The sequence below is a fragment of the Pteronotus mesoamericanus genome, unplaced genomic scaffold (genome assembly GCF_021234165.1).
Source record: "Pteronotus mesoamericanus isolate MK-2021 breed Mesoamerican mustached bat unplaced genomic scaffold, CSHL_Meso_final scaffold_167, whole genome shotgun sequence".
In the NCBI taxonomy this organism is placed as follows: Eukaryota; Metazoa; Chordata; class Mammalia; order Chiroptera; family Mormoopidae; genus Pteronotus; species Pteronotus mesoamericanus.
Window position 1 is genome coordinate 20,310,199 of NW_026555308.1, and position 13,820 is coordinate 20,324,018.

The window sequence follows — 13,820 nt, forward strand, 5'->3', positions numbered from 1 at the left end:
TGGAAAGAAGATAAACATCATTAAATGTTAAGATTAAAAACTAAACTATCAGTTTATCATGGCTCAATAAATGGTATCCATGCTATCTTGTAATATCTAATTTCAAAACTACTTTGAAATATCATAGGACCCTAGTCCCACGTTAGCAAAAGTTCTAAACCAGAAACAAATTCAAAGGGCCAAAAAGAAAAGTACATAAGATATTTATATAAACCTACATAGAAGGATAGGAACAATGGCTGATTCATTGCATTATTCTCTTTCTTCACGATGGTTCCACTCTGGCATAACACAATCTTTCCATTTACAACTCAGTCTCAGAACACGAAAGCCTGACAAATCTAACTGCTACCACAAAAGGCAATTTTTGATTAATATTGTCACTGAGAACTTATTAAACAAAGCCTATGTTTACAAATGACTGTATTCTGTCAGGTGTCAGTATGTACAAGGCAGTGAACCTACGGATGCTACAAACTCCATTCCCTAGAGGTGACTATTACGTACAACCTCACACCACAACCTGTATCTTCTCCCTTTGACCACTTTTTTTCCTTAAAAGAGCTTTATTTACCACATAACTGATTTAACAAAAGGTGGGTTTTGGGGAGAAACTGGCACACATATCAAAAATAAACAATTCCTTCTGGATGGTTATGATGTGCTGATGCAGGCTTGTCTGGTGGCAAAAGGCTATGCATGTGTGAGGGTAAATGGTATATGGGAGATCTATGCACCTGCCTCTTAATTGTGCTATGACTCTAAACCTGCTCCTAAAATAAAAAAAAGTAAAAAAAATAGAAATTAAAAAAAAAAACAACAACAAACCCACCCAGCTCTAATACTGTATTTGTTTCTAGGTTCCTTTAAACTGCAAATAGAAAATAAAGTTCTTCCTAATGTTAATCTAACATTTACAGATTCATTCAATTTTTGAAGTGTGTTGTATGATGTTAAATCTACCTTTTAGAAAACTCAATCACATAATGTATCTTTCAGAAAATTCAAGTGTATAACCTTACCATAGCAAAAGCAGAAATAGTCCTCAACTGTTTTTCTGAGTGTTTCAATCTCTACAGCATCTACACTCATCCGATTTGACTGGGTTGTAGATTTCATTTTATGCATCTCTGCAGCTTTTTCTTCTTCTTCAACACCTGTAAAATAATTAATGATATACAAAGATTTATATCCATTTCTTATTATCTAGCTATTAGTAAGATTATTTTTTCCAATATTCTACTGTTTATGATGCATTATATAAACATAGAAAGGAAAGGGAAGAAGGGGAACATTAAAAATAAAAAGCTAAGCCCTGACCAGGTGGCTCAATTGGTTGGAATGTAGTCTAGTACACCAAAAACATTGTGGGTTTGATCCCCAGTCAGGGAACATACCTAGGTTATGAGTTCGAGCCCCAGTCAGGGAGCATACAGGAAGTAACCAATCAATGTTTCTCTTTCTCTTTTCTTAATTGATGAGAGAGAAACATCGATTAGTTGTTCCACTTATTTATACATTTATTGGTTGCTTCTTATATGTGCCCTGATGGGAGATCGAACCCACAACCCTGACATATGGCAATGATGCTCTAACAAATTGAGCTATCTGGCCAGGGCAGCTAGTAATTTTACCTTAAGAGCAATTTATCAGCTGCAAATTTACATAAGGAACGATTATCAACACAAAAAAATATTCTAGGCCTGCAAAGTCCAAACACAACAGCCGCTAGACAGACACCTGTGCTACTTAGCACTTGAAATGTGGATAATCCAAATTAAGGTGTTTTATTTTTAAATTTGCCACACTGGATTTTTAAGACTTTAGTACAAAAAATATGCAAAATATCCCATTAATAATTTTTATATTGACTACGTATTGAATGGTATTTTATAGATGTATCAGGTTAAAATAGAACTACTAAAATGGATTTCAATTCTTTCTTTTTACTTTTTACCAACATCATAACTAGAAAATTTTAAATTACATGACTAATTCACATTATATTATTTCTGGTGCTTTTCTAAACCATAGGAGTTTTGAATTCTCCCCAAAATTTTCTGAAACTGACCACAAAACTACTGATTAGGCTTCAGAAGACCTCTATTAATCTGTATCTGTAAAATAATTTATAGAATTATTAGGTACCCAAGAATTCTATCCAAAGATTATTCTCCATGGCATAAAATTAGGGGTAGCAAAAAGAAAGTGTGAATACTAACAGACAGGGACTACAGTTCGCAACCGAGGACAATTTCCCTAATGATTCATTCTAACCACTAGAGAAATACATAAGCAAGGCAGTACTGGGAACAGGAATACAAATACAGCTGCCAGTGGGATTACTGTATTCATGGGACAGATTGCAGATGACATAACCGAAACAACATTTGTATAAACAAATACACAAAGATAATCAAATTCTTAAAAATTCTCAAAATGATAAGAAATGAAAAAAATTAAAGATTACTACTATAAAGTTTAAAAGCTCACAGCTGGGTGGGGAGGAAGGAATATAGTAAAGATGTGTTTTTTAAAAAGAACTAAAAATATAACTGGGAAATGGAATTAATGAATTAAGAAACCTATTTTTACTTACTCATAATTTGCTCTATTTATCATAAATTGGATCTAATGATCATGGAAATTTAAATTTGGATCTTAAAGACATATATACTATATGCCTATAGACATACACACCTTTATTGTTCTCTTTCTGTGTTTAAAAAAATGCTCCATCACAGAGTTAATATAAAGGCTATGAACAGTGTTAGGTTAAACACAGACACAAAACTGTGATATTGTGAAAGGGAGTAAGTATTAATACCCTAACAGTGAATTTCTCTACCGCACTGGTTCCAGTGTCAAGGAGGATGATTCACTGGAGGAACTCCCAGTTGGCAGATCACAGAACTCAATGAAACCTCTGACAAGTCTATTCCACTGAGGGAGTTGGGGAGATCCGTTTAACATTGTACTATGCTTACAAAAAAATGAATGCACCGATAGACTTGTTTTCAACACACTACCAAGAACTGCTTGCCTGAATTAAGAACTTCCAGTCAATTCAAAATTTACTTTCTCTTTCATGTGTTTCCTCAGAGTAATGCCGAGTAAGGAACAGAGTACAACAAACACCATTTTCTTACTCTTCAGTATTTACCTTTATATATTACCATGTTAGTGATTCATTTTGAGCACTTTTTTTTACATTTTATTTATTTTCAGAGAGAGGGGAAGGAAAGGAGAAAGAGAGGGAGAGAAACATGGATGTGGGACAGATACAGCTGCCTCTCACAAGCCCCTAACCGGGGACGTGGCCTGCAACCAGGCATGTTTCCTGATCAAGAATGGAACCAGCGCCATTTCGGTTCACAGGCCTGCGCTCAATCCACTGAGCCACGCTGGCCAGGGATCATTTTCAGTATTGTGCAATGTCTCCATGGACATTTCACAAAGTACTTTTTTAGTATAAACATCATTCTGCTTTAGAATACAATATGACGTGTTAATGCATAAATATTTAGGTTTAATATTTACGAAATATAAAAGCTAAAAATACAATACTTACAGTATTTCACAAAATCTTTCTGAAAGTCCTTTCTGGTGTTGACAAAAGCACGTCCTCTCTCAGTTCCAACGACAAACACGTCTGTTTCATACACTGCAATGCAAGCTACTTCTGCCTTGGACTTGGCAAGTTCTTTACACTGAAATAGAAACAATGAAGTATCACATACACATATAATTTAAAAGCACTATTTCGGATGAATGAATAAAATCTTATAACTTAAACTGTCTTAATACATAACCTGGAAACAAAGTTTCTAGTTGTTGGCCTTAAGTTATATACAAAAACAAAAGAGTCCACATTTTTTTAAGGTAGTTTTCTTTTTGAACCCTGGTTTTAAACAGAAGAAAACATAGAATTTATAAGAAAAAAGGCAGCATTCCCTTGTAATCTGTTAAAGGTCAAATTCACAAGAAACAGACTCGTGTGCACACAGCCTTACTGGAGAGTACTCTCAATAACAACACCTGTGGAATGTCGGAGGCGCAGAATTCACAGGGAGTTAAACACAGAAGTGCCTGCACCAGGAGAGCTCTGGAACTGAAATGGCCCTCCCCAAAGGAGGGGAGAGATTTGGGAAGGGATCCTCTAACATACACAGTGGCTGTGGTGATTAGTGCCATCCGTCCTAAAGAGGGGTCTGGAAGTCATAGCACAACATCCATTACTCGTGCTCTGCACGCCACATGCGGCCCAGAATGGCTATGAATGCAGCCCAACATAAAATTGTAAATTTACTTAAACCGTTTTCTTGCTCATCAGTTTTTTTCAGTGTTTGTGTATTTAACATATAGCCCAAGACAACTCTTCTTCTTCCAGTGTGGCCCAGAGACTTGAAAAGGTTAGACATCCCTGCATTACATAATCCCACCTCCAGAAGTATCTCTCATATGTATACACAACTGGAATCACATTTAGGTGTGTATGCTTTTACTAAGAATGGTTTTTACTAAGTATATTCCTATAAGATTAAGTATTCTTTAAAATCTTAATAGAGTATACAACCTAACATTCCATTTTACGAATATACAATAATTCATTTCATGCTAACCTTATTGAGAATGTTGGTGATTCTAATGATCACTCCTAAAAATAACATGGAATTAATAATCTGAGAATAAAATATTTACGTATATTTTGAATAACTTTCTCAGAAGAGACTCAGAGACATGGAAAACTTTGACTATGAAAGTAAATATTTTCTTTTTTATCCTCACCCAAGGATGTTTATAGATTTTATAGAGACGGGAAGGGAAGGGGGGAAGGGGGGAAGAGGAGGAGGTGGGGGGGGGGTTGGGGAGAGACAGAGAAAGAGAAACATCACTGAGAGAGGGAAACATCTATCAGCTGCCTTCTACACATGCCCTGACCAGGGACTGAACCCACGACCTACGTATGTGCCTTGACAAGGGATCAAACTCACTACCTTTCAGTGTACAGGACAATGCTCCAACTGAGTCACCTGGCCAGGGCTGAAAGCAAATACTTTGAAGGTTCTCAAAACCTACTAAAAAGTAGAGAGCAAGGTACTTTCAGTTTATACTCCCATTTGTACTTCTAGAAGAGCTAACAATGCCTTACCTAGCAAATAATGTGTAAGTTTCCCAAAAGCATTTAAAAAGGGTGCTTAGTATAGTCAATAAGGCATTGACTGGTATTAAAATGAGAGTTTTGTACTTTAGATGCTTTTCTGTAAATTAACATATCCTTTGCTTATTTCTCTATTGTGGTAGTAGTGTTTCCCCACTGATGCATAAAAATACCTCAATGATTTCAGGCATAAAAAGCTGCTTACAGAACTAAATACACAATTACATAATTTTTCTGGTTTTTAAATATGTCTTAATATAACTATTTTTTATTTTTACTCATCTAGAATTTAGCTTGGCACAAGATAAAGACTTTAAATTTTCTTTATTCCTTTTTTTTTTTTTTTTTTTTTTTTGCCAAAAAGCTTTTTCTCATTTGAAAACTACAGGTTTCCTCCATTTGTCTTTGATTTGTATAATAACCACCCTCTTATTTCTTAAATGGAAATGACATACATAATATTACTTTAAAATGTTATCTAGAATAAATAATGTTATACCTGCTGCAATACAGAAATCTTTTGACCTGGAACAAAGCCACAGTAGAGAACTTATGACCAAGAGGTCAGCCAGAAGATGTTCCCAGCAAGAAGAATCATGCTATACTACAACTTGGTTACACTGCATTTGTATGAGATGCACTCTGGCTGCTCACCTGTAATATTATATTTTCTTACCTTGTGATAAATGAGAATGCATTCTTGTTACACTAGCCACCCTTAGTTGGACAGCCCTGTCACCAAAGGCAGTATTTATGAAACAGCAAAGCAAGGTTCATGCACTGTCCAAGGATTAGATCAAAGAAACCTATAGGCCAAGGGAAGGATGAAACCAATCTATACATCTACAATTATACTTCAAAATATACAACTAGGAACATGAGGAGAGATACTCTTACTCCTGCGGATGAGGGGGAAATAAAAGTTGAGAGTAACAAAGTGGCTGACAAAGATGGAAAAACTCTAAAGACATTCTAAGGAAGAGAACAGATCCTATGTGACCCACCCTATGTCATCCTATGTAGAGATTAGTAGAAAAGAAAACATTTTAATACCAACAGAGTAGGATTTAATCTCTAAATCAATATTTAACATTAAGGTCCAAATTTTGGCTGTTTTTATGATTACAAGGAAGAAGTAAGTGATTTTCAGAAAATAACGGTAAATAGCCACTAATCATTCTAACATTTCTTTCTTTAAGGAGATAATTTTAAATTATTACATAGAAAAAGAAATGTCCTAACGGGAAAACAAAACAGAACCTGCAAACTATGTCATACTGAGACCTGTAAGGTTAAAACACTAATACTAGTCAACACTTAACACAGAAAATAAACAGCTTCCTCCTACTTAGAATATTCAATTTCGGTATATCAAAAAATACCTAGCCCTGACCAGGTGGCTCAGCCTGTTTTGAGCATTGTCCAATACAACTAAAGGTTGCGGGTTCAATCTCCAGTAAGGGCACATACCTAGGTTGCATCTATCCCTGGTCAGGAGGCAAGCAATCAATGTTTCTCTCTAAAGTCTATGTATATTTCTCTCCCTCCCCGCACCTTCCTCTCTCTCTGATTGATATTTTGTGTGTACGCGCGCGCGTTCCTCCATATCCTCAGGTGAAGATTTTAAAAAACAAAATCTCTAAGTCTGATGCTGTTTTTAAAAAATCTATGAAATCAAACACAAGCTTTCCAGCTACCTGTATTTTAGAAAATGATAAACAACCCTGACTGGTGTGGCTCAGTGGATTGAGCACTGGCCTGTGAACCAAAGGGTTGCTAGTTCAATTCCCAGTCAGGGCACATGCCTGGGTAGCGGGCTAGGTCCCCAGTAGGGGGTGTGCAAGAGGCAACCACACATTGATGTTTCTCTCCTCTTTCCCCCTTCCTTTCTCTAAAAATAAACAAAATCTTTTTTAAAAAACCATGATAAGCAAATTGTATTACTAATATTTTGCTGTAATTATGTGCAATATAGGTCTTTTGAAAATAAAGAGCTAACACACTACATGTTTAGAATCAGGTAGGAGAGTTAAGGACAATTATGAATGCATAACACAGTAAAATTAAAGGTATGAAATAGTGAATATGCTCTTATGGCCCAAAATTCTGGTAATATTATTTATATGGATACAATAAAACACCAGCACCACACTATAATATACGAACTCATTCTGAGGAACTTCAAATATTACATATAATGTAAAACTTAATGATTGCAAAACAAGATACTGCCCAAGATATTTGTAACTAAAAGTTGAAATTAAATATTAAACAGTTAGAAACGTTAATATTCTGAAACATGGTAATAAAATTTGATTTGAAAGGCTTAAATCCATAACTATTATTTAAGCAAAATATACCATTCTTATTAGTAAACTAAAAAGCATGTTTTATATGAACAAATCAATCTCATCCACAAGTCTATATCCATCCAAATAAGTAATGTTTGATAGAACTGTAAACCATCTCACCATGGACTCAAGAGCAGACATGAGAAATGTCACCACCATCCTGCTCTCTGAAGACTCCTCATCTTCAACCGGCAGGCCAGACATTGCTACTTGGGCCATGATCCCTGCGTAAAAGAAGAAACTGAGTGATTAAAAACCCAGTGTCCTGCTAAACATAAGGTTATAGGTATGAGGTCCTCCACAGACTGCTTAAAGTTACATTGCACTGAAAAAATAAGGCTCAAAAACCAAGTATTAGTTGCCAAAAACTCCTGTTAAGTTAGAGCAGCTAACTTTACATTTAGTTTTATTTCCATAAAATTAGGCCAGCATCATCCCCCAAATAAATTCCAGAACCAGTTAAAATTCTCCCAAGTAAAAGGAAGAAGCAATACACTTCACAACCTACCAACAGTTTATCAAAATTCAACACAGGAAACGGATGCAAAATTCCCTTTCTCCCTTACACAGACTCATTATAGAAAAGAGCAGGTAAAGTAGACTGCAGCTATGTGAAGATAATTTCTTCTTTCTTACTAAAAAGGAAAAGGGGCCCGGACCTGTGTGGCTCAGCTGGATAGGCACTGTCCTTCATACCGAAAGGTTGCCAGTCCGATTCCAGTCAAGGCACCTGCCAGGGTTGGGGGTTTAGACCCCGGTCAGGGCACATTCGAGAGGCAGCCCATCGATGTTTCTCTATCACATCGATGCTTCTCTCCCACTCTTTCTCCCTCCCTTCCCTTTTTCTAAAAATAAATAAAATATTTTTTTAAAAAATAAAGGAAACGGGTTGCAGGACAAATGTCATCTAAGATTTCTTTGTAATACAGCATATTATTCTTTTAAAAAAATTTCTGATACTTTGATATCAGCAAAAGCCTCAGCTGAATTTTACGCACTATAAAAATACAATACATAAATTTTGAATAGTAAGTGTTGGCAAGGATGTGGAAAAACTGGAAGCCTGTGCATTGCTGTTAGGAATGTAAAATGATGCACCCATTGGAGAAAGCCATTTAGCAGTTTCTAAAAAAATTAAACAGAATTACCATGATACAGAAATCCCACTTCTGGGTGTCTACCCAGAATAACTAAAAGCTGGGACTTGAACAATATTTGTGCATGCATGTTAATAGTAGAATTATTCACAATAGCAAAAAGATGGGAACTCAAATGTCCATTGTCATATAAATGGATAAACAAAATGTGATATATAAGGTCTGTCTGGAAAACATCCAGCCATTGTTAATATAATGAGAACGGTTTGCATGACATCCCCGTAACCTGGTAGTCAAGGAGAGTAGACTGGACTACGCATATGTGAATAGCAACTTCACTCTACCAGTTAGTGGGGACAGAAGACGCCACTGAGTGAGCATGTGTACTGCATGGCCACAGCATTCAAAATGATTGTGTGAGCCAGGTGACCTGTGCCTATAGTCCCAGCTACTGGGGAAGCTGAGGCAGGAGGATCGCTTGAGCCTCGGAGTTCTGGGCTGCAGTGCACTATGCCAATCAGGTGCCCGCATTAAGTACAAGTTCAACATCAATATAATGACCTCTTCCAGGGAGCAGGGGGTCATGAGGTTGCCTAAGGAAGGGTGAACCAGATGAGGTTGGAAACAGAGCAAGTTAAAACTCCCATGCTGATCAAAATGACTGAGTGAGTAGAGCAATGAATCTGCATCAAATTTTGCCTTAACCTTGAACATTCCTCCGTGGAAACTACTTAGACAATTCAGAAGGCCGCAGCTATGGGCAACTGGTGATTGGCTGCTTCATCATGACAGCGAGCCCACTCATGCATCATGTCTCAGGTAGAGATTTTTAGCAAAATAACAAATCACCAAATCACCCAGGTGACTCGGCCCCACTACAGCCCAGATTTGGTGCCCTGCAACTTCTGGCTTTTCCCAAAACTAAAATTACCTTTGAAAGGGAAGAGATTTCAGACCACTGATGAGCTTCAGGAAAATATGAATGGACAGCTGATGGTGATTGGGAGAACTGTGTGAGGTCCCAAGGTGCCTACTTTGAAGGAGACTGAGACGTTATTGTCCTGTGTACAATGTTTCTCGTATCTTCTTCAATAAATGTCCCTATTTTTCATATTACATGGCTGAATACTTTCTGGACAGACCTCATGCATACATGTATGTGCATATACATACATACGTGCACACAATGGAATATAAAGACTAATAAGAAATGAAGTTCTGACATATATGCTACAACACAGATGAACCTTGACAATATTCTATTAAAAAAAAGACAATATTCTAAGTAAAATAAGCCAGATATAAAAGGACAAATATTGTATGATTCCACTCACATGACACCTTTAACAAATTCATACAGAAAGTAGAATGGTAGTTTGCAAGAACTTAAGGGAGGGAATACTGGGGAGTTATTATTTAATGCATACAGAGTTTTAATTTGGGATGATAAAAAAGTTCCAGAGATAGTGGTGATGGTCACACAACAATGAGAATGCACTGATGCCAGGGAACTGTACATTTTAAAATGGGTAAATTTTGTTATGAATATTTTATCAAAATTTAAAAGCAAAAACACCCCATAAAAATACCCTAAGGCAAAATCTAAAGCAAATTTTTAAAAACCCTCATACTAGATAAATTGTTCCTTCATCAATTAGTATGCTATATTAGATGTTTGTTAAAAGTTCTCTCCTTCAATTTAGTTGGATTAGCTCTAGTTTTAGCTAGGGATCAAATAATGAAATGAAAGGATGGCCAAAAAATTAAAGATTAGAAGTATGAATGGGAATTCTAAAAATACATCTATGTATATAATTAATTTACTGAATAACTGGGTATCCCTGAACTGAAGCCTCAATATTCCAGAGAATACAAAGAACTGCTGGCATGAAAATCATTTTGGTTAAAAATGTACCTCAATCTTTTCCCTTCTATTAAATAGGATGATCTATTTCCTTATTACTAAAAACTGTGAGCTCTAAAAATAAATAAATAAAATCTTTAAAAACAAAAAAATAAAAATTGTGATCTATCGTCCACCTGTTACCTCATAAGTTAACTGTTAGACTCAATTCAGGCATCAACAAATAATAAAGTATACATACTGAGGAAATACTAGTGGATAATAAAAAAAGATGATAAAACCAAATGATAATTATCTCTATATATCGATGAACAAATAGAGGCAATTTTGTTTCCCAAAACAAGGTCTCTGTTCTGAATAGAGATAGAATGAGGAAAAGCATCAAGCAAGAAAGTAATTAAAATCAGAAAAAGTTTTCCCTAATTCTTTTCTCTTGGATAAATAAATTTATATTAAAATGTAGCTCAGTCAAAATGGACAACGAATGTATATTATTTTTCCATAATCAAAACGTTCACTTAGAATGCTGTTATTATTTCTGAAAGTTCATATTTCTTAATAATCTCACTTTTCTTTTAATTCTCCAGCAATAGAAAAAGGAAATGTGTTCTCAATTTACAAATGCAATGGACTTGTTAAGGTTATATACCCACTATCAGAGCCAGAACATAACACTAGGACAATTATCGGCCTACTATTTCCACTTCTCACTTTAAACTGACATAAATCTGATATGATGCCATTCACACTCAATGTTAAGAAACAGGAGACAGATGCCACACCAAGAGCCCTGCAGAGGTGCCACAAGCAATAAGAGGTCCTATTTCATTAGCAGAGCTTTTCAGGAGGCATTTTCAAGGGACAGAACCTTGAGGTGACCAAGTTTACTCAGGTTTAATGGAAAACAACACATTTTGTTTGAGGCTTTCTGCTCTCCAGAAATGCGTGAATTTGGATTACAACAGCAAATTCGTTGAACTGTCCTTTGCCAGTCCCAAGACGTTATTTCCCTTTAGTCAAGACTATTCATAAAACACTTTCCCTGCACCCATCACTCAATGACTGCTATCTCTCTCTTCACCGTTTCCTCAAAAGAAACTGCCTCACAGAGTGGTAGTATCAAACACCAGAGGACATACCAGGCCAGTGATGTAAGCTTATGAGGCATCAGGGACTGGTCCTCACAAAACCAGCCACCAGGAAAGCTGGGTTGTAGGTTACCCAGACCACTAACAAAATCTGTAACGCCAGTGGGCTGCACCCAGACTCCTCTTCTATGAACAGAGAACCAAGATTAATTCAACCATTAACTATCAAAGTTCCTGACCTTTCATGAGCACCCTCACTTCAAAATGAGTTGGCTAGACAAATAAGAAATGAACGTCTACTGACTATACCTATCATGCTTTTATTGGTCTTTTTTTTTTTTAATATTCACAGGGACCCTGTGAGGAAGAAAGGGTAAGAGCAGACAAGCAAAATGGAATTATCTAGGGAGCCTAGAAAAAAGAAAACCTTTAAAGGAGGTTGTGTTCGTAAGCCACTGGAGCAGGGCCAATGTAGTCTTTTTAAGGTTTAAACAAGGTGTGCCTGTGCATGTATCATTATAAATGAAAAACACCATCACAACAAAAATCAACAGCCTATTATCTATCCTACTATCACGTAAAAACTCAGAAGTCTCCCAAGAGAGGGCATGAAAACAAAAAATTTAAAGGAACTAGAATAGGACACTTAGCTCTGCACTTGTAAGTAATTCAAGTAGGCAGGATTTGTACCTGGGAACTTCATCAGTAATAGTTCTTAGGAACAAAAGGGAAAATTTTGACCAAAATGAGCATATACTCTAAAAAACATTAAATACAAAAAGGATGACTTGATCCCTTTAAATCTTTTTAAACAAAAATGGAAGAAAAATTGAACTGAGACAATTCACATGTTGAAGCCAATGTTAGACAAGAAAACAACTTTGGTTTTTGGGTTTGTAGCATAATGTACTTGCTTTCCCATTGTTTATCTCTGATGCTGCCTTGGTAGAGGAGGAGTGGTGTGGGAAGAAGAGGTGATCTCTCTTCATAAGAAGGTAATCATCCAAGGCAGAAAATCAGTAGTCAAGGAATAACAGGAAGGGTGCTGCAATATGGTAGCCAATAGCTACATGTAGCTATTCAGATTTAAATTAATTAAGATTAAATAAAATTTAAAATTCAGTTCCTCAGTAGCACTAGCACATTTCAAGTGCTTAGCAGCCACATGTAGCTAGTGGCTACCATATTGAAAGTCACAGACAAAGAGCATTTTCATGATCACAAAAACTTCTCTACTGCTATAGAGACGAAACTATGTTGAATAAACTCTCATGACCTCTTGAACACTATGAATGAGTTAACTAAAGGAAAAGAAAACTTAAGGAAACATGAGCCAGTATACAAAGGTCCATCCCAGCTCCATGTGAGCATTCTTCACTGCCAATCTCCAAAGATAACTGGGATAAGGGTATCCACACAGGACAGGGTAGCAAGGTAGATTACCTGAGAAAAGGAACATAGAAATACAGTCTTATGATATACTAAGGTTAAAATACATGTGAGATATCAGGGACACAGATTCTTAGGATAAATTAATAAAATTCCAAAGAGCCTAACCCACGACAGGTGCAGTAACCTTGCCTTGATGATCAACTAGCATCAAAATGGAATCATACAGTTTCTCTTAACATCTTTATAAATAAGCTAGCTTCTTCCTTATTTCCATTATTTTATAATTCTGAATACTGAAATGAATAGCATGAACATCATTATAGCTCTTAATACATAATGCTAGAATTTTTACATTGCTATCAAAAATGTTTATAGATACTGAGTTCACCAGTCTCACCAACATTTTGAATCTAGGACCTAATCACTATGAATACCTCATTACACTAAAATAGTTGAATTTCTCTGCTTACGAAAGAAACACTTTTTATACTTTTTGTATTTCTTCTTGGGTGACTCATCATGTACTTAGGTCCTATTGTCCATGACTAAACTGATGTCTGAGAGTAACACTACATATTTGCATTAATGGTCAATAACTGTCAATTCCAGTTCATTCTTTTAATTCTGATAATTATGATGGAGATGCAGGTCCTTAATTATTCAGCTTTCTAATTATGTTCATTTTAATTCTGTATTTTTAAATGTATTTTTGTTTCAAACAATTCTTCAGTTAACCGTATTTATGCCATTCTTTGCTCATTCTTTCTTGCATCTTAGACTTCTTTTAAGTTAAATCCCTTAGAATGTTTCTGTCTCATGGCAAACTGTTATTTATTAAAATTCTCCTTATTTTTGAAAGATATTTTC

At 35.8% G+C, this 13,820-nt stretch overlaps 1 protein-coding gene across 6 annotated transcripts in view; it reads right to left on the minus strand.

Moving 5' to 3' along the window:
• The window catches only part of GTF2I (general transcription factor IIi), a 112,877-nt gene that overhangs the window by 79,333 nt on the left and 19,724 nt on the right, over positions 1-13,820 (minus strand). For all 6 annotated transcript variants that reach the window (XM_054589709.1, XM_054589705.1, XM_054589707.1 and 3 more), the window contains exons 2-4: positions 7,633-7,736; positions 3,572-3,710; positions 1,023-1,157 (exon numbers count right to left, since the gene is read on the minus strand). In XM_054589709.1, coding sequence (XP_054445684.1) covers positions 1,023-1,157; positions 3,572-3,710; positions 7,633-7,731 — 373 coding nt within the window. In that variant the 5' untranslated portion in view covers positions 7,732-7,736. The remainder of the gene's footprint in view (positions 1-1,022; positions 1,158-3,571; positions 3,711-7,632; positions 7,737-13,820) is intronic.